The sequence below is a fragment of the Prionailurus bengalensis genome, chromosome A2 (genome assembly GCF_016509475.1).
Source record: "Prionailurus bengalensis isolate Pbe53 chromosome A2, Fcat_Pben_1.1_paternal_pri, whole genome shotgun sequence".
In the NCBI taxonomy this organism is placed as follows: Eukaryota; Metazoa; Chordata; class Mammalia; order Carnivora; family Felidae; genus Prionailurus; species Prionailurus bengalensis.
The window spans coordinates 753,734-773,777 of NC_057348.1; the positions used below are offsets into that span (position 1 = coordinate 753,734).

The 20,044-nt window shown below is 61.7% G+C and overlaps 2 protein-coding genes across 12 annotated transcripts in view; one reads left to right on the top strand and one right to left on the bottom strand.

The window, feature by feature from the left end:
• LOC122488597 (translation initiation factor IF-2-like) overlaps nt 1-2,240 on the bottom strand; it is a 31,800-nt gene extending 29,560 nt beyond the window's left edge. For all 3 annotated transcript variants that reach the window (XR_006298654.1, XR_006298655.1, XM_043590126.1), the window contains exon 1: nt 1,842-2,240. The gene's annotated coding sequence lies outside the window, so the exon portion shown is untranslated. The remainder of the gene's footprint in view (nt 1-1,841) is intronic.
• Nucleotides 2,241-2,269: 29 nt separating this feature from the next.
• Nucleotides 2,270-19,777, top strand: PWWP3A (PWWP domain containing 3A, DNA repair factor). 9 transcript variants are annotated; one of them, XM_043590116.1, is made up of 15 exons: nt 2,270-2,317; nt 3,181-3,306; nt 3,933-4,018; nt 5,118-5,188; nt 5,310-5,420; nt 6,667-7,509; nt 8,656-8,757; nt 10,644-10,714; nt 12,060-12,136; nt 12,816-12,876; nt 14,606-14,681; nt 15,053-15,103; nt 15,647-16,083; nt 17,589-17,677; nt 19,455-19,777. In XM_043590116.1, the coding sequence occupies exons 2-15, from the start codon at nt 3,250-3,252 to the stop codon at nt 19,507-19,509; spliced, it is 2,187 nt and encodes a 728-aa protein (XP_043446051.1). In that variant the 5' UTR covers nt 2,270-2,317; nt 3,181-3,249; the 3' UTR covers nt 19,510-19,777. The 9 variants fall into 9 exon arrangements, with proteins under 9 accessions (XP_043446051.1, XP_043446055.1, XP_043446060.1 ...); XM_043590117.1 differs by lacking the exon at nt 2,270-2,317 and adding an exon at nt 2,324-2,430; XM_043590118.1 differs by lacking the exon at nt 2,270-2,317 and adding an exon at nt 2,514-2,890.
• Nucleotides 19,778-20,044: the final 267 nt, after the last annotated feature.

Below are 20,044 nucleotides of genomic sequence, written 5' to 3' on the forward strand. Positions count from 1 at the left end.
TCCGCCCAACTCCCCCACACGCTCTGATATAAAAATTAAAATAAAAAAAATAAACATATAACCCAAATCCCTGAGACTCACAGCTGCATAAAAGGGTCTGCTTCTAAAGCAGCAGATTTGCCAAGAGAACGTTCTTTAACAAGGCATATCCTTCTGGGGGTCACTTAAGGCTCTAATTAAAAACCTTCTCCTCCTGGAACCACGTCTCCAACACCTCTCTTCTTCCGTGCGTTCAGAACACAAGGCTAACCACGCTTCTGCTGCTGGAAACTCAGGGGCCTCGCGAGGTCTTCCCTGGCGTAAACCTGCTGCAGTATGCCGGCAGCACGCCCGTCCTGGGGCACATCCGACCAGGTCTTGGGCCACATCGCCCGTCTTGGGGCACATCTGACCAGGTCTTGGGGGCACATCTGACCAGGTCCTGGGGGCACATCCGACCTGGTCTTGGGGCCACATCCGTCCGTCTTGGGGGCACATCTGACCAGGTCCTGGGGGCACATCCGACCTGGTCTTGGGGCCACAGCGCCCGTCTTGGGGGCACATCCGACCTGGTCTTGGGGCCACAGCGCCCGTCTTGGGGGCACATCCGACCAGGTCTTGGGGGACAGCCGCCCATCTTGGGGTACATCTGACCAGATTTTGGGGCACATCCGACCAGGTCTTGGGGCACATCTGACCAGGTCCTGGGGGCACATCCGACCTGGCCTTGGGGCCACATCGCCCGTCTTGGGGCACATCTGACCAGGTCCTGGGGGGCACATTCGACCAGGTTCTGGGGGCACATCTGCCCGTCCTGGGGGCACATCCGACCAGGTCTTGGGACACATCCACCCATCTTGGGGGCACATCTGACCAGGTCTTGGGGCACACCTGACCAGGTCCTGGGGGCACATTCGACCTGGTCCTGGGGGCACATCCGACCAGGTCCTGGGGGCACATCCGCCCGTCTTGGGGGCACATCCGCCCGTCCTGGGGGCACATCTGACCAGGTCTTGGGGCACACCTGACCAGGTCCTGGGGGCACATTCGACCTGGTCCTGGGGCCACATCCGCCCGTCCTGGGGGCACATCCATCCGTCTTGGGGCACATCCGCCCGTATCCTCACGACTAACCCCGGCTGGAGGCTCCGAACCCTCGGAGGGCACAGACGAGATCTTGGTCAAGCGGCTCTCCAGGCCCGCAGCCCCGACTTCGCACTGCCCGCTAACGCCCGGCGGCCGGCCCGCCCGGCGGGGCGACCCCTCTCGTCCCCGTGATCGTGACCGGGGGGGGGGGTGCCGGGAGCGCCCGAAGCTCGCTCGTCAACCAGTAACACGAAACCCAAGGTTACGACGGGCACGCGCAGCCCAGGGGGCGAGCCGCTAAACCACAGCGGAGTCCGAATTTCCTAAAACGATTCGACCGCGCTTCCAGAACTGCCTCCGAAGCTACGCTCGAGCAGAGTTTCAGTCCGTTCGAGCCCCGGTCAGGCCTGGAAGCGGCCCGGGGCCCGGAGCCCTAGAGCACGACCCGCGCCCGCAGGCGGGAGCCCGACGGAAGCGCCTTCCCTCTGCCCGCGGGGCAGCCCCGCCCCCGGGGGCAGCCCGCTACGCCCCGCCCCCCCGGGCGCCCTCTCCCCTCCCCCTCTGCCCCCCCTGCCCGCGATAGCCCCGCCCCCCCCGCCGTCGTCAGCCTTCCCCTCCTCCCTCCCCCCCCCCGCCCCCGACAGCGGCTGGACGTGAGGCGGGAGGGGGGGCGCGGTCCCCGGGGTCGTCTTGCCGAGGGTCGTGCCTCGCCGAGCGCCGGGGATGAAGCTGGAGAGAAGCGGCGCGACCCCGCGGCCCGGCCCACGCGCTGGTACCTGCTTCCCGGGCCGCTCCCAGAGGCTGCGCCGTGGGAGCCGCGGCAGCACGTGGCGCCTCAGGAACGTGAAGGTTCTGGAAGGCTCTGGAAGGTTCTCTCGCGCCACGGGAGGCCGCCTTCGACAGGCCGCGCCGCCCGGAGGCGGGTTCACAAAGGGAACTCGGCCGAACCCTCTCACAGGCTCGCGTGCCGGGCCGGCCGCCCTCGCCGCCCGCTACGCGCCCCCCGGCTTCGCGCCCGCGCGCCCTCCAGGCGCCCGTCAGTCACTCTGCCTCTCGTGCGCGCGCGCGCGCCCGCCCGCCCGCCCGGCTCCTGTCCGTCCACCGCGCGCTCACGCCCAGCCAGGCGGAAGGGGCGGGACCCGGGGCGGGTGCGCGCGCCCCATTGGTCGGCGGTGGGGGTGGAGCTTGGCGGCGCCGCCAGGCCGGCCCCGCCCCCGGCCCGCGGGGAGCGGCGGCTGCGGCGGCGGAGGCGGTGAGCGCGGGCTCGGGTGGGGAGGCTCGGGTGCCGACGCCGTTGGGCCGCCACGGCCTCCTCGCTCTCCGCTCGGGGCTCGGGGCCACCGCGCTGGGGAGGCCGGCCGCCCGGTGAGCCCCGCGGCCCGCGGTTGGCGGGCGGGGGCTGAGGCGGCCGGGCCGGGCCTGGGGGGGGAGGAGCGAACCCCCAAAGGAGGCCCTCCCCGGGGCGTTGAGCGCGGGGGGAGGGGGCCGCCGCTTTCGCCCCTTTCTCTGTCCACCGCGGCCCCTCGTCGGCTGCGTGCGCCCCCGTCCCTCCCCGGGTCCCCGTCCGCAACCGCCTTCGCCCGCCGCCTGCGCCCCTCTGTGCGCGAACGAGCCCCCCTCTGCTCTCCGTGCGTAGCCAGGCCTGTGTGTCCCCTGCGGTGACGAGCGGCCCGCAGCTGTCCCCGTCCTTCCAGGGCCAGAGCAGGCGAAAAGAGCGGCCGTTTCCTCCCATTTTATTTTTATTTTTTTTGCAACTGGGGGCAACTGTTCACTCCCCAAACGGGGGAGGGTTGTAAGCTTTGTTTAAATCGCTTTCCGTGCGAAGGTGGGAGGCAGGCCTTCGGCACGCAGAAGAGTTGCTCGGGAGCCTGTTAGGCGGGAGCCAGACAGACCCTGGGGGTGGGGGGCGGCGGCGGCTGCATTTTATTTCCAAGAGAAGGGCGGGCGCCTCCCCGGGTACCCAGGCCAGCCGCTTCTTCTTGACGCTGAGCATCTCCGCGCGGGATTACAGGAGTGACCCTCTTAAGCCCCAGTGACCCTTGCCCTTGAGGGTCCTGTCTGTGCTAACGTGGCCAGCTATCGCTTTTATGAACCACGGTGCGAATCCTGTTGCAGGGGCCCGTCGAGTCACACCTTCGAGTACTTTGTGCCAAATCACTACCACCGGCCACATGAGTCTAAGTCATGACCGACGCCAAGTATGTCCTCTGCAGATGGGAAAAGCGATTATGGCCTGCAAAGGTGACAGCCGTTGTTGCGTAATTTCAGGAAGTAGAAGTGACTTTTGGGTGACAAGTAAAATCTTCATCGGGAGGAAGCTAGGAGTTCTTTCGGTGACATAATTGAGCCCGAGCGGTTGGCGCCCGGCTCTCTTGGCGCCGAACCTCGCGCATTCCCCGGTTAATGGGGTTCTTTCTGGTCTGCTGCTTGCAAGGTTACGCTTCCGGAAGTGTCCTTTTTTCTACACTTAGGAAAATTAACAGACTCTGCTTTAAAAAGGGCTGTGAGGCAGTGTGTAATTCCAGGAAATATCTGGAAGGGAGCCTTGTGGTAGTAAATAATGGGCGTGCCTCGGGGACACTTTCTAGCAAGGCAACCGGCAGAGTGCTGCACTGCCAGGCCGGGACCCTGCTCCCCGCCTGGGTCAGCCCCTGACCCCGAGGGCCTTGGTTTCCCCATCTGCAGAAGGGCAGGATTAGACAGGAGGTTGCTGAGGTCTGGGGGTGGTACGTTTTCAGAGTTACCGGCCGCGGCCGCGCTGCCCAGAGCTGCTTCGCGTCCACTGTTTGTTGTGTCTTAGTAACAAGGATTTTGTTTTTTTTTTGGTTCTGTTTTGTTTCGTGTTCTGCTTTATTTTTTTAATACAGGTTTTGGCCAGAACGGAGGTGGCAACAAAAACTAAGAGGAAAAAGGAATTTTTTCTAAGTGTTCAAATACTCTCCCTAGATGAAAAGTTAAGTGTTGCGGGGTCTTTTTTTTTTTTTTTTAAATGTTATCTCTTTTTCTGAATGGGATTTCTTTTACTGTCCCCCTGCCAAAAAGTGAAGGAAACTCTTCAGCGCTTGTTAACTCTTTAGTTACTGTAACTGACCTGTGTTCATCATACCCTTAAGAGGCAAACGCTGATTTTTTTTTTGTTTTGTTTTTCTTTACGTCTGTCTGGAAATGAACATTTATACGAAGGGCTCTGTGTGAGAGAGAGCGTTACAAAAACAACAAGCATAAATAACACGCAGGGGAGGCGCTTGTTGGGGTTCGCATGCGGATAGTTCCTTCCCGCAGATTTGCGTGTGTTTTTCTCCGAAACTTGTGGGACGGGCCCCTGTCAGTTTTGACGTGTTTGCTGTTTCAGCCTGCCGGTCCAGTAAGAAGCTATTATTTAGCATTCCGACGGCAGATGCTCGGCTACGGGGCAGCATTACTCTCCTTTGTTATCCGGTGACAGAAGAACAAAATATCGGCCAGAATGATTAAAATGCCCAGATCACGTAGGATTGTGGTATTGCTGTGTCTGACGGGAGAATTCCCAATTCAGAGAGAATAAAACCTCGTCCGCTCTGGTTACAGCTTCCCCAGGTCCCCGTCCCTCCTCAGAGCCGCCTCCTAAGCTCACTTGGTCCCCAGCTCACACTTTCCCTGCGGCTGGGAAGGTAATTGAATACTCTGAGTTTAAAAGGAAAGCGCGGTCCTTTTAAACTAAAACACACCTGCTGGGCTGTAAACAGCTTTTGGTGACATTATCTTCTACTCTGAGAACCTGACAAAGGAGTTGCCTCATAAAAGTCACAATTTGAATTCATTTTTACTCTTAAATCCAGCCAACCTTTTCTGTCTTAAAAGGGAAAAAAGCAAAAAAGCCACATTCACCAGGGTCCTTACCGCCTCTAACCTCAGGCACACGAATTCCTAGTTGGCCGTGACTTTTGGTTTAAGCGCAAGGTTGAGAAGGAAGGAAATGAATGTAACTCTTTTGTCATCTCAAGAAAAGCACGTTTGAAAATGTCTTCGCGGCCTTGGCTGGTAGCAGGTAACGGGCGTTTCTGTTCCCGCAGGATTAAGGTGAGGAGCACGGAAGTGGAGGCCTTGAAGATGGCTCACATCGAACGAATCGCTTCCACGTTGGGTAAGAGCACGTCTTTAGGTAACAAAGAGACAGCATGGGAGAGTGGAAAGACCCCGCTTCCCAGGGGGCCCCGAGCTGAAGGAGGAGAAGAAAATGGATCCGCTTTCTTAAACCCTTGCAGAGTCTACCCTGGGACCGATCCTGTTCCGGACTCCCTGCGCGGCCGTCTGCGAGCGTTGGGATCTGCTGGTCGCATCCGTGGCCTCCGGTGTACATAAGAATGAGACCCGGAGTGCGTTTGCCTCCGTGAGGAGAGGGGGGAAGACGCGTCCTTTCTCTTCCCGCCCCCATCCCATAGCAAGACTGCAGAAACGGTCTTGGCGCTGTTCTTTTCTCTGCCCGGGGGTTGAGAGCAGTGGATTGCGTATTTACATTCCCTAGCTGGGCTCCGGGGAGAAAGGACTATGTGACCAGCATCACTGTGGGACGCCCCCCGTGTGCCAGTGCCCTCCTGGGTGGGGGCGAGGCCGGTGGGAGATGGGAGGCCGACACCCACCCCTTCGCCTCTCCTAGGTGGGAGCACCCGAGCCTCGCGGTGCTGGGGCTGAGTGCCTGCTCACCTGGTGGCCACTCGGCAGACCAAGTAGAAGTGTCTTCTGTCGCCTTGGAGTGGGGGCACGCACCCCCTGTACCGAGAGCTGTTGGTCTTGTGAAAAGGCTGACCGGGAGTCCTCCCGGGGGTGTTTAGGAAATAGGATCTATTTTCCTGTGTCGTCGGAAAAACTGCTTTTGTTCAAAGCGGCGTCCACTGGGCACATCTTAGGTGGCGTTGGCCACCCCCTCTCGGACGCTCCTCGTCATTTGTTCCAATCATGTCGGGGGCCGGTCATTTGTGGGAGCCTTTAATATTCAACGGGGAAAAATACCGTGCCAAGAGGTGTTGTGCCCGCTGAGTTGTGACATTGCAGCCGTCGTCTTGTTCAAATAAGCAGTCCGGGTCTGTGTGTCAGAATGAATAAATAAAACCATGGCAGCCGGGAGGTCAGGCTAAAATCTCAAGGCTCGTGATGCTCGTTTCTGGCTTTGAAATGCTTTGCAAAGAAGTATGGAAAACCTACCAGCCCACGATGGGTCCCTTTCACGGGCGCCACCCGAGAATTCGGTGCTGGCGAGTTCTTTGTGGGGTTGGCGAGGGTTTTTCTTGACCTGATTGAATTTGCAGTTGTGAGGCTGAGCCAGTTCGGGAAGCAGGAAGCGTCTGAGTAGCTGGCTGCATCGTTTGGTGACCTGGAGGGATTTATCTTTGTAAGCCACGCAGGTCAGGGTCAGTCAGGTTGTTTTTGGAAAAGCAGAGCACCCCGCCCCCCGCGGCCCCAAACGGTCGCTGTTGTTTTGTGGCCTTGTCCCCCTTTGGGGAAGATGTGGCCGAGGAGGGGCAGACCTCCCTTCAGGTGTGAAAGCCACCGAGGACCTTGGAGGACCTTGGGTGACCGGTGGCTTGGTCGTCACCAGGCTTTGTCTGCTTCCCGTTCTTGCAGCCTCCCAGAATGAGGTTCCTGCTGAACCCCTAGAGGAGCTGGCCTACAGACGCTCGCTTCGAGTGGCCCTGGACGTTTTGAACGAGAGCACAGGTCTGCCTCAAGAAAGCCCTTCTAGGGAAGAAAGAACCGCTCTGTGTTCACGAGAGAAGCCCATGGAACTGGCCGCCTTGCTCTGTGACCCTGCCTCTTCCTGCGTCCAGGAGGCTGTGCCGGGCAGGTCTGGACCCGAGAGGAGGGAACGTGTCCACCCGAGGCTGTCAGGTTCCCCCACTTGTCAAAAGGACCTCAGGTGCAAGGTGGACCACAAGAAGGAGCTCAGGAAAAGTGCAAGCCCACAAGCCTTGGTGGTCCCACCAGCCAGAGGGGGTTCTCAGGATGGTCGTGGGTCGAGAACGTGCTGTGCAAGTCGGACAACCCCTCGTAAAAGGGGAAGAAGTGTAGCTCGGGAGCCCGCCGCGGGTCAGAGCGCACCTTCCGTCTCGGAGGGAGACGATGAAGAAAGCCGCCTGCCAGCCCCCAGCTCACCTCCCACAGTGAAGGAGGAGGGTCTCTGGGCCAAAGGACGAGACCCCAGCTTACCTTTGCCTGGCCCCACCGGGCCCCCAGCCCCAGGGCGCCCAGCCTGCCCGGATGCCCAAGGCCTCCCTGCCAAGCGGCCTCGCCCCGATAGTGGCCAGAGGCCACCCGCGGCGCGGCTGGAGCCGGGGGCAGTGGCGTCCCCCAGGCAGGGGCCCGGGAAATGCAGGGCTCTGCCCGGCGCCGCCAGACTCCACCTGCCTGCCCCCCGGGCGTCCACGGAGGAGACGGGAGATCTTCGAGTCCTCGTGGAGGAAGCTAAAGGTCTGTGGCCGAGAATCGCCTTGTGCTGGCAGAGGGCGGATTGGGGTTCTCCCGCGGTCCGTGCGGGGCCGGCTCCGGCTCCTGGTGTATTTCTAACTAGAGCTTAAGGAGAGCAGATCAGAACGCAGGGCAGATGTTTCCTGGTTCCTGTTTAGGTGGTCTTTCCCACCAGGTTGTAACTAGCCCGGCGCCTCCCAAATCCCTGTGCTTTTGGTTTTGTTTTGAGCCGGAGAGGGGACGGGTCACTGGAGGCCGGGCCTGGTGCTTGAGGGACGCTGTGGCCGCACCCCGCGCGCTCTCTGATGCTCAAACCTGCAGGAGCCGGTCCCGTTGAACGGGCGAGAACCTCAGAAGTGATTAACTCAGAACGCTTTCAACCTTTTTTTTTTTTTTTAACGCTTATTTATTTTTGAGAGAGAGAGAAAGCGGGGAAGGGGCAGTAGAGAGGGAGACACAGAATCCAAAGCAGGGTCTGTGCTGTCAGCAGAGAGCCTGACGTGGGGCTTGAACCCACGAACTGTGAGATCGTGACCTGAGCCAAAGTCGGACACTTAATCCACTGAGCCACCCAGGCGCCCCCGGGCTCCTGACTTTTTAAGAATTCCTATGGAGACACACTTCTGTGTGTGTGTGTGTGCGCGCGCGCAGTCACGCACCGTGGCTCCTTCCGGTCTTTCCGTGGCGGTATCCCACTGATTTCTGTGTGGTTCGGTACCTCGAGATCCCCTGGCTGCACACTCGGGTTTCTGCTGTGAGTTTAAACTCGGCGAGGCCGTGTCCCAGCGCCTACAGGGGCCGCAGGGAGGTGCGCTGCACCCCTCTCCCCGTGACCCTGCGTTCTCCCGGCCCCTGTTCGTTCGCCTTGCCGGAGCTCGCTGCTTTGTGTGCCGGCCGTGCTCGGAGACCGAGAGCCCTCTCCCCTCCCTCGGTCTCTCTGCCTCTCCCCCACCCCCTTTCCCTCTCGTTTGTCTTTCTTTGGAATGTATGTTAGTCAAAGTGAGCCCTGTTTGAATCCGGCAAGGTGAAAGCGTGCGTGACGCGGGACCTTTCATTTTTGCGTTTACGGTCTCGTATCACGATACGGTTTCTGGGGATGAGTTCCTGGAACGGTAGAGCTGAAAGTAAGTAGCCTGATGCCATTGGCAGCCCGTCCGACTTCGGGAGAGTCCATGGAGCGTGCGCCCGTCCGTTCCGTTCTGGAGGAGGAGGAGGACGAAGAGGAGCCCCCCCGCATCCTGTTGTACCACGGTAAGGTGCGGGGCGCGGGGGCTGACGGCCCCTGGCCAGTTCAGTTTCCTCCTGCTGCACTGACAGCTTCGGAAGCTTCAGAGGTGCCGCGTTCTGCGCGCTCTGTCTTGACAAGGATCACCACACAAAGGGGAGGGCGACTCCCTGGGAGGAGACGGGCCAGCCCTCCCTGCCGGCTCGCGGCTTCCTTTCTGTGTCGTCCCATCCCCTCCGTGGGAAGGAAGGACAGCCAAGTGGAGAGAGGGGTCCGTCGCCACTCTTCGGGGGGGGGGGGGGGGGGGGCGGCCCGGTGCCGCCCGCGGACCTTTGGGGATGGCGTTTGCACGCGTGTCCTGAGACGCAGGGTCTCCGGCCCGGGGCCCCTCCGACACGTGCTGCGGGCCCCCGGCAAACATGCGTGCGGGGAGGTGCCCTGGCCCCCTGTGGAAGGGTGGGAGGCGCGGACCTGGATCCCGAACCAGCGACCGACAGCACGTTAGTCTGTTTCCTGGAGTAAATCGTTCAGAACGAATTTTCTGTTTAGACTTACTCCTGAGCTATCCGTTTGAACGTAGTCCGATATTTTTTAGCCTTTTCGTCATGAAATCTATAGATTCACAAGATGTCGCAGAAAGAGTACAGTGTGGGGGAACCCCTCCTTCAAGGGTCGCCCCCACCGTACCCCGGGAGGCCACCGTGCCGGTCGCGCTCTTAGGACTCGGCTCTTTTCGCCAGACACGCCCCGTTCCGTGCGGTTTTCTTTTTTGTAACTCGTTGACCGGACACGCTTTACGTTTGTTTCCGCGTGGTCTTCCGATGACTCTTCGTGGCAACGATTTGTTACTTACTGAGCCCTCCCCCACCTTCAGTTATCTAGATAGCTCCCCCATGGGGGGCTGCAGCCCGCAGGGCACAAACCTCTGGGAGGGAGCTCTGTGTAGGCTTGGCTCCCGGGAGCAGGGAGCAGGGCAGAGCTCACCGGCCGGAGAAGGGACACTGGGCCTTCTTCCTCAAGGGCCTTTTCCTCTCGGCCGCCGCCAGCGGAGGGGGTTGCTGGGTCCCCACGGCCCCGAGAAGCCGCCGCACTTGCTCTCGGCCCTGTTTTGTGCTTCCGTCTGGTTTGGTCTTCTCCCCGTCCCCCCCCCGCGGCAGCCTGACGTCCGGCTGGGTGTGTGCCGAGACCTGTTTGTCGTCCCGGGGCCCTGACGGTTCTCTCAGAAACTGGGTGCTTTTCGCCAGATGGATGCCAGGCGCCCGCTCGCCGGCCGGCCGTGCTCCTGTCGCTGCGCCCGCTGGTCGCCGGGGCGGCTCCGCAGGCAGGGAAGGGTGGCCTTGTGTCTGCGGGGTTTTGTGACCTGATTGTCTCGGTTCCAACTGTGATTCTGTTCTGCAGTGTGGTGGCTTGGGGCCGGAAATCCTGTCAGACTTTGTTCACAAACACGGAGTTAGCAAATGATGATTTCAGCGATTCCTTTTGGGCTTTTTTTATTTTTTATTTTTTGCTTTTTAAAAGTCCCGTTTTTCAGACTGATGAGCCTCCTAGGAATCTGGTTCTCGCGTTGGGGTTTCTGTGCCACGCTTTTTAAAAAATGTTCTACTTTGGAAGAATTTGAGATTTACAGGCAAGTGGCAAAGGTAGTACTGAGTGCCCCCTGCCTGGCACCTTCCCGCGTCACCACCCGCGTGACCAGGCGTATCGTCCCGTGAAGAAACCAGCTCTTAACCGCAGGGCGTGCTCACGACTGGCCCTTGGATGCCGTCCCAGCCGCTGGGGTCTCTGACCGGAGTTAGGGCGCGTCAGATTCAGGCCAAGTCCCAACAATTGTTTTCTCTTAAGTTGTTGAATTTGGTGCATGACAGGGAGCTGACTTAATGTTCTTTTTGTCTTTGTTTCTTTTTAATTCTAGAACCACGCTCCTTTGAAGTAGGAATGCTGGTCTGGCTGAAACACCAGAAGTACCCCTTCTGGCCAGCAGTGGTGAGCATGGGCCGGCTCCGGGGGCCCCGCGGCAACCCCCACCCTTCGGCTCACTCGCGCTCTGCTGTTGTCGTTTGGACGCCGGCAGATATTTTCCCCGGGGAAAACCGATGGGCTTATAATTACGAGCAAGGTTTCTGGAGACGTTTGCCTGAGTAAGGGGTGTTTGATCATTTGGGCGCAGTTGAGTGTGAGGGTCCTGGGCCCAGTCTCTCCCGGGCAGGCTCAGGAAAACCTGCCTGAAGGGAGGTCTGCGATTTGCTCATGTCTGACGTTGTGCGCTTGAAACCTTTCCCCCGCGGGAGCGTCGAGCTGGGTGAGGTTTTGGGGCAGGGGCCGGTTGCACACATGCGGTGACTGAGCCCCAGCGCAGCGAACTCCTGGCTTTCTCCGGGCCGGGACGCTGCAGGCTGTCCGTTTATTTTTGGGCAAAGGCAGCATCCTGGCTGTCAGCCCCTCCATCCCGTATCCTCTGTGCCCCTGCGGTGTGGACAGGACCCTGCAATGCTAGCTGTAGTTCTTTAACTCGCGGTCAGAGACAGTGACGTGTAATAAGGAAGACGTTTGCCGGAGTCGGGAGACACTCCTGTTGCTGCGAGCCTGGCCTCCGTGGATGGGGCTGACTGGCCGTAGCAGCAAGTGTGGTTCGCATATGGGCAGAACGTGTGGCTCGAGCACAGGCTCAGGTAGAAGCGGGGGGGGGGGGGGGGGGGGGGGGTGGTCCTCGGGTCAGCGTCTCGTCACAGTTGTGGGGAGTCGTCGATCGGGGCCCCTCGGCTTACTTTCAGCACTCGCGTGCCCCTTGCGATTGGCACCTTTTCCCGGACCACCTCCTTTTCGCCAGTGCCCTGGGGGCCCCGCTGGGGAGCGGATGTGCCCTTGGTTTATGGCTGAGCCGGGGACCCGGAGGGGTGCCAGGGGGGCGGGGAGGCTGGCCAGAGTCAGGCAGCCTGCTTCCCTGTGTCCTCGGCTGGTCGCCACTCTCCCTGTTCACGTTTCTCGTCCTGAAAATGAGGATGAGCTTGCCCTGCTGAGGCAGGGGAGGGTCCACGTGTCACACACACAGGTGGTCAGAGCAGTGGGCTCTGCGCTCTGCGTCACAAAAGAAAAGAAAGCAAAGCCCGCGTGGTCCTGCTGCACCGTGAGCGCTGACGGCAGAGCACGAAGCAGCCGGGCGGTGTTTGAGCGTGTCCCACGCGGACTTTGTCCATTCTCCCGGCCGGCCACGTTCCTGGCCACGCGGCGCTCATGTCCGTCTGCACAACGGAAACGTGTCAAGAGCGTATTTCAGACCCGTGCCTTCTTCTGGGTTCTTGACGCTTTGTTTTCTCGGATTTGCCAACAGGTCAAGAGCGTCCGGCGAAGGGAGAAGAAAGCCAGCGTGCTCTTCATTGAGGGGCACATGGACCCGAAAGGGAGAGGGTAACGCAGCTCTCTGCTCTCTGTAGACGGTTCCCCAGTGAAGGCCTGGCCGCTCGGGGGCAATGAGGTCGGTGGGGGGGGGGGCGGGGCAGGCCCTGTGATCCAGCTCCCGGGGGAAGAATCCAGACAGAGGGACCGGTCAGACGGTCCAGTTGTCCGCGCTCTATCTGCCGGCTCTGAAGTGAGGTCCGGACACCCCCTGGATCCCGCCATTCCCCACAAACCGTACTGTGACTCGGCCGGGTGCTGTGAGCGGCGGCCTGCCTCCCCGACTTCCGCCATTTGCTTGGTTGTCTGGTCACCCTCTACTGGTCCCCCGTCCTGGGAAGAAAATGCACACGAACATCCCCTTCTGCTCAAAGGGCACTTCAGAAACACGTTTTGGAGGCGAACACGTAGAGCTGGCCTCTGACCCTCTGGCCCTGGGTTGCTGCCTCCGCCTCCCGTGGGCGTCCTCGGCTGTGTCCCCTAGGGGTCCTCTCGGGGCCTGCCGGTCACCTGCCGGGCCTGTCTCTGAGGGGCTTCCCCGGGCAGCCCGGAGAGCGATGGCCTTCGATCGGGAAGCCGGTGCTGCAGAGGCCCCCGTGGCCCTGGCTGGTTTCAGCAGAGGAAAGGGAGGCGTTTTCTCACGTCGGGAGGCCGGGTTCCTTCGTGTTAAGCTTTGCTCGTCTGCTTGTAGCATCACCGTGTCTCTCCGGAGATTGAAGCACTTTGACTGCAAAGAGAAACAGGAACTTCTGGTAGGTGGATTGCCGGTGTTTCTGTAAATGACTCCCTTGGCGGCTGGTGGCCCTGCTCCCCGCATGATCCGGTCCGTGGTGCTGTGCCTGGTGGGGACCGCCGTCCCAGGGGAGGCTGCCAGCCGTCCCCTCGTCCCCTCGTCGTACGGGTGGGGCTTTGGCGCAGAGGACAGTTTGCCCGGTGCGAGGCCGGCCCCTTCCGTGGGCCGTCGTGCAGAGGCCGCCCGTGTGACAGAGACCGCGACGGTGCCCCCCAGGGGCTTCCTGGGCTTCCCGGTGGCCGAGACCCCGCGCCGAAGCGCCGTGGTCGACTCTTGATCGTACAACGAGCCCACGAGCCACGTGTCCATAGAGCACGTGGTCTGTTTGACTCTGAGACGCCAGCTTTCAAAACGCGAGGCCGGCTGGGGGGCGGGGGGTAGGGGCCCGCTGGCCTCCCTCGGGTGCCGGTCTTTTCCCAGCCTGGGGAGCGGCTTCCTGGAGTTCGGGTCACGGTGAAACCTCCTGTAGGGGGAGCGGCTTGTCCCTGCTGTTTGCCAGGATTTCCCGGGGCCTCAAGGGTGGCGGCCCCCCAGGGGTTGTGTGGTTCTGAGGACTGTGGGTGGCGTCTGGAAGGTGGCACGCTTCTCCTCCTCCCGCTGACGGGAGTATGTCTGTGCCGTGGCCCTGCCGTCCGTCTGTCTCGTCTGCTGTGACCTCACTTTGGCCCCTGAGCAGCAGTCTGCGCTGGGCTCCCTGTCCCTGTCAGGGTGCCCGCCGGCGGGGTCTCTTTCTCTGAGGGGGCCTGCCGTGGCCTCAGGGCCTTCCACGGCCCCTGAAACACAGTCCCCCGTCAGAGCTCCGGGAGCTTTCCCAGGGCGGAGGAGTTGGAGAGGAGGACAGGAGTCTTGCTTTGAGGTCTGCGTGCTCTAACCACGTGAAGAATTGTGTTTTGTGACAAAGATGGCACGTGGCCTCGCGTGATCCAGACGCTGGGATGGTGCCTGTTCCCTGTCTTCCTGCTGACCTGTGGGGTGGGAGCGCGGGGTCTCCGAGAGGCCGGTCTGGCCGAAGGAGCCCCCCCCTCCTGGAGCGACTCTTTGCACCGCTTTGGTCCTGGTGTCAAGGCCACGGGCCGTGCCCTGTGCTTCCCTGATGAGCGCCCGCTGTCCCAGGGGCCGCTCCGCAAGCCCAGCCGAGCCCAGAGCCCCCCTCCCTCCAGAGCCGCCTGCGCTGCCTCTGTCCCACAGGAGGAGGCCGGGCTGAGGTGGCCCGGGAGGTCGAGCTCAGGTGGTGGGTCCCCGTCCCGGCTCAGGGGTCCTCGGTTTGCAGGCGAAAACCTCGAGGCCTAGGCGGGTGCCCCCCGCCCCCCCGGTGGCCAGGTGTCCTTCCTCCTCGGGCGGCCCTGCTCCCGACGGACCCGGCGCTGTCCCGAGCAGAGGACGCCGAGAGTCCCCTTGGAAGGGTTTACGTTGTGTGACTTTCAAGTCTTGCCTGTGTGAGGCTGACGCCAGCCGCGTGTGGGGGCGTCTGCCTCTGTCCCGTAGAGTCCCCAGCCCTCCTGTCCTGAAGTGCTCAGCTCACACGTGACCCCTTTCCGAGCAGCTCGGGCCCCAGACCTGGGCCTCCGTGTGCATTGCCGCACCCGGCATGCGTCTGCTGGCCGGACGCGGGAGCCGGGGCGTGGAGACGGGCGCGGGAGCCCCCGTGGCCTCCCGCTCACGTCTGCGTCCGGGCCTTGTCGTTGCAGAACGAAGCCAAGGAGGACTTCGACCAGGCCATCGGCTGGTGCGTCTCCCTGATCACGGACTACAGGGTCCGGCTCGGTAGGTGGGCCCGCGAGCCCCCAGACAGAGGGGCGGCCTGGGCGCCGAGGCGCAGGCCTGCTTCCGTGGGTTCCCTGCCTGGGCCCGGGGCAGCCTCGTCCCCGGCAGAGGCGAGGGCCAAGCTGCTAGGTGTGGACGGGAGGTGGAGAGCTGGCTTCCGTGTGCCCCAGGTTCTGTTGTTGGGAGTCTAGACGGCGGCCCTTCTGGGCACCTTCTGCGCCATGAGGCACCCTGACGGCAGTGCTGGGTTCCGTCAGCTGGAAGCGGTCTGGGTGGTGCCGACGTGACGCAGGTGTCCTGACCCAGCCACCCTGGGGCATTTCCAGAGCCGCCTCTGATGGTGACCGGGCTCCCCCCTGCCCCCTCTGCAGGCTGTGGCTCTTTTGCTGGCTCCTTTCTGGAATATTACGCGGCTGATATAAGTAAGTCCGCTGACTCCTCTTCAGAGCCGCGAAGCAGCTGTCTTCGGTGTCTGAAGCTCGGGAGGGGATGTCTGGGTGGATGGGCCGTGCCGTAGCCTGAGCCTGAGCCTGGATCTCCAGGGGCAAGCCCCGCCGTGCCTCCTGCCCCCTGTCCGCTGGGCACCGGGCCTCGCCTCTAAAGCGTGGCTGGTGGTGCTTCGCGCCTGCCTTCCCCGTGGCCCGGGTCTTCGGTTAACCGACGGGTACGCCGCACCCCCTTGTCCCCGGCTGCCGGTGTGGGGCCGGAGGAGTCCGTGCTTCCTCGGGGGGCCCGGGGGTTCCGCTCGGCTCCGCTCTCCTGGGCCACACACACTCGGATCGGGCCGAGCTGGGGAGGGATGTGGGGACCCGTCAGAGGAGGAGGCCTTGTGCGTGTTGCCTTGGGCCCTCCCCGGGGGCCCGGGGCCTCTCCCCCGCAGCCTGGGCGCCACAGTTAGCGACGGGAGGTGGCGGGAAGTCCTCTCAGCCGGGCCGGCGGTCCCAGGACGTGTCGGTGCTCCGCAGGTTACCCTGTCCGCAAGTCCATCCAGCAGGACGTGTTGGGGACCAGGTTTCCCCAGCTGAGCAAGGGGGACCCTGAGGAGCCTGTGGCGGGGAGCCCTCAGGGAAGGAGGCGGCCTCGCAGGAAGGTCCTCCCCGACCGCTCGCGGGCTGCCCGGGACCGGGCCAACCAGAAGCTGGTGGAGTACATCGTGAAGGCCAGGGGCGCCGAGGGCCACCTGCGGGCCATCCTGAGGAACAGGAAGCCGTCCCGGTGGCTGAAGACCTTCCTGAACTCGGGCCAGTACGTGACCTGCGTGGAGACGTACCTGGAGGACGAGGAGCAGCTGGACCTGGTGGTGAAATACCTCCAGGGCGTCTACCAGGAGACGGGCAGCAGGGCGCTGGCGCGGATCAACGCCGACAGGATCCGCTTCGTCCTGGACGTTCTTCTGCCTGAAGTGAGTGGCCGCAGGCCGGTTCCGCGCGGTGAGGGGTGGGGGGTCGGCAGCCGGCGCCCGGCGAGAGCCCCTCCCAGCTCTGCCCGGAAGCCGGGGCGCCGTCCACAGTGTATGGGGGGGGTTGCTGCGGGGCTGGAGTCTCCGGAAGTCTGCGGGGGGAGGGGGAGCGGGGCATCGTGGTGTGGAGCCAGGCACCCGCCCTGTCTGCTCCTGTCTGTGGGTGGTGTGACGGCCTCCGTGGTTAAGCCTCGTGGCCGGTGGGGGGAAGAGGGGAGGGGAGAACGAGAGCTGAGTGCTTTGTCCGTGTATGCACGCGAGGACTTTTCCAGAACGGGAGCTGCTTGGGGAGATGCGGCAGCCGGGGTTTGCCGGGCAGGAGCACACGAGACCCCGCCGGTTATCTGGAGGGTCAGGGGCTTTGCTCGCGCGTACGTGTGTGTGCAGAAAATTACCGTGCTCAAAAACCCGTAACTTTATATAAACTGGAAGCTTTCCGATTGGTATAAAAGTAAAACACTGTCACGTAGCCCGTGCGGAATGGTGGCCTCTCTCCATTTGTACCTCTAGCTCTCTTCACATAACTACGGGGGGAGATCCCCAGTTCTTGGTCCTGAAGTATTTCAGTGTGTGTCTCTCAAATAGGGTGGTTCTGCCCCAGAGATGCTGGGCCCCGTGCGGGGACGGCTGTGGTTCCCGCTGAGGGGGCTCCAGCCACCCAGCAGGTGGGGCCTGGGATGCTGCTGAACCCCCACAGTGCCCGGGACACCCCCAAGAGTAACGTGCCCCGATGTCAGCAGTGCCCGGGTTGGGGGGGGGGGGCTGTAAAGATTTTTTTCAGTATTTATTTTTGGGAGAGTGTAAGCAGGAGAGGGGCGGAGGACAGAGGATCCGAGGTGGGGTCTGCGCTGACAGCAGTGAGCCCGAGGTGGGGCTTGAAATCACAAACCACGAGATCGTGACGTGAGCCAGAGTCGGACGCTCGACTGACCGAGCCACCCCAGCGCCCCTAAAGATTGTATTTTCAAGTAGCGTCTGTGCCCGACGGCGGCCTAAGCTCGGGGCCCAGAAACCAAGAGTCACGGTCTCCACGAGCCCAGCCTGCCGGGCGCCCCGTACAGGCTCTTTGAAAAGGCTTTCTGACGTAACCATGATTCCGTTATCTAACAAAGTGAACGAGGACTCAACACCAGACGTATCGCGTGCTCGGACCATCAGTCTTGTAGTTTTCCCTGTGGTGTGAACAGTAAGCTTATGACTTTCCTAAAACATCCCGGTTGGTTTGGGTCCCGCCTTCCATTCTCTGCTGCTAGTGACACGAACTCTCTCCCTCGTCCCCAAGACACGGCATTACTGACGCCATTCAAAAACGTCCAGAGACTTCAGGGAATCTGTGCGCGTTTGTGGAGGCTGGTCCGAAGTCGCCCCGGGCCCCACGCCCATCCCTCGAGCCCCGTGTGCGGCGTGGGCCCACCGCCCGTGGCTGAGCGCCCCCTGCCCTCTTGCAGGCCATCATCTGTGCGATCGCTGCGGTGGACGCCGTGGATTACGAGACGGCCGAGGCGAAGTACCTCCGAGGACCTTCGCTCAGCTACCGGTAGGCTGCTCCGGGCGCCGCCCCCGACCGGCGGCAGCGAGTCTGGAAGGGCTCGTGTTCGCTGGCGGCTGTGACCCAGGCCCTCTTCCCGACACGCTGGCTCAGGTTCCCGGTGGGGGAACGAATCGTGAACGGTCGAAATGCACGTTAGCGCTTGGCCGGGAGTTGCCGGGGGGGGCACCCAGCGAAGCCAGTGGTGGATGTTCCCCGCTAGCGAGTCTGGACAGGGGCCCGGGGTCCCCGAGCTGGTCAGGGCAGGCAGATCTGGACCCAAGCCCAGGCCCGCGCCACGGTCCGCAGGCCGTGCGCCGGGCCCGCTCCCTGGACGCGTGCCAGCCTTGCTGAGCCTAATCGCGGTTTGCAGCCACTCATTTCAAACTCTCTCCCCCTTGCCCCGATGCCGTGGCCGCTGAGAAAACACAGTAGGATTACGTGGCGGCACTCGCCCTGGCCCATTCCTAGCCGGTCAGAAGAATGTGGTGATCAAGATGTTTCTCTTCCGTCGGCATAGTTCACCGCCCTTGGATTTTTGGCCCCCAGAGCCCCTAATCCTGTCTCTGGGCTTGCTGCCAGGGCTCGCTGGGAACAGGCGGGGCCCGCGTGGCTGTGACAGGCTGAAGACTCAACTAGAGTCACGGGCCAGGGTCTCTGTCCGGGGCCAGCTGGGCACACTGCCCCGGGCTGCTGGTGTGCGCCTCGGTGGGTGGGGAGGCCTCCTGTGTCACTGTCCACGGAAGAGCCAGTGTGGCTCTGCGTGCGGGAGGGTTGACCCGGCTGCACTAAGCAGACCAAGAAGGGCCTTCGGGAAACTCGGTGTCTCTGGCCCTGGATCTCCGTCCGGTGTGGCGCCCTCCACACACAGATAGGGAACGCTGTTCTCGGGCGAGTGGGGCGGGGGCGCCCATGTCCGGGGTGGGGGCGCCCGTGTCCGGAGCGCCTCTCCGGGACTGGCCGCTCCACCGGTGAGGACGGCTCCGTCTTCACGCTTTGCTGCTGCCCTGGGTCACCAGCGTCAGAGCGTCGGGAGTATCCGCACCCTTTACCTGCCACGAACGTGTCGGGCACCACGGAGATGACGCTGGCCGTGCCGATGACGGACCCCAGGGACGTGGCCTCGAACCGAGGGCAGGGCGGCCGGTCTTCCTGCCCCACGAAGCGGCCTCACGTTCCGCCGGAGCCGCGTGCTCACGTGGATTTGCAGGCGCTTTGCTAGGCGCCATCTGCGTCCGTGACTTCTGTCACTGTGGCCGCCTGGACAAGTGTGACACGCCGTGCCTCAGTTATGTGATTCCTTAGCAGGGTGCGCTTAGCGAGGACAGTCTGATAGTTCACTTTCTTTAAAGAGTTTATTTAAAAAAAATCGTGAGATGCGCATAACACAGAATTCGCCCTCTTCAACTGTCTCCACGCACAGCTCAGCGGCTTGCCCCCAGCTGTCTTGCCCCCAGCGTCTGTCTCCAGAACTTTCTGTCTCCCTAAACTGAGAGCCTGTCCCCATGGAACACCGACTCTTTCCCACTCTTGAAGACACAGTGAATTCCTGGGGCACCTGGGTGGCTCAGTCGGTTAAGCATGAGGCTTCTGCTCAGGTCATGATCCTGTGGCTCGTGGGTTCAAGCCCTGCGTTGGGCTCAGAGCCTGGAGCCTGCTTGGGATTCTGTGTCTCCTCTCTCTGCCTCTCCCCTGCTCACGCTCTGTCTCTGAAGAATAAACGAACACTAAAAAAAAAGACACAATGAATTATTAAAATGAGGTTATCTCCTTTTATTTTCTGAAGGGAAAAAGAAATGTTTGATAACCAGCTCCTGGAAGAAAGGAGTCAGCGGTGCTGACGCTGGAGGGGCTGCTGCGCGGGTCCTGTGGCCGGTGGGTCCGTGCCATCCTCGCGGGGGCTGGAGTGTGCGTGCTTCTCAGCTGTGGCTTCTGTTTTCCTGCCTTTTTTTGGAAGGTACAGTTCCTGAAAGGTTTTTGAAGCAAATGTTTTTATTTTCCTTCATATTATTATTTGTGACTGTGCTGTATCGTTTAACGTAAGGTGCACATTTGTTTTTTTATGTTAAAAAGCATTGTATCCAGTATTAAAGGGTTTTAAAACAGCCCAACATGCGTGTCTGCCTCCAGATCACCTGCGTCTGTCCCCAGGTGGGCCCTGAGTCCGCGGTGTCGCTCCGGTATCTCGTGCTGTAGCATTTGCTGTGACTCCTCGCGCACGAGAACACGTGGAACGTACACTTGGCGACGGCCTCGTTCCACTCCGTCCCCGCGTGGGGCGCGCGTCACAGTGCGAGCCCGCCACCACAGTGTCCCATCGCGTGCATTTTTACGCGTGGCCGCGTCTGGCCTGGCGCGGAGCATCGTCTCACCAGC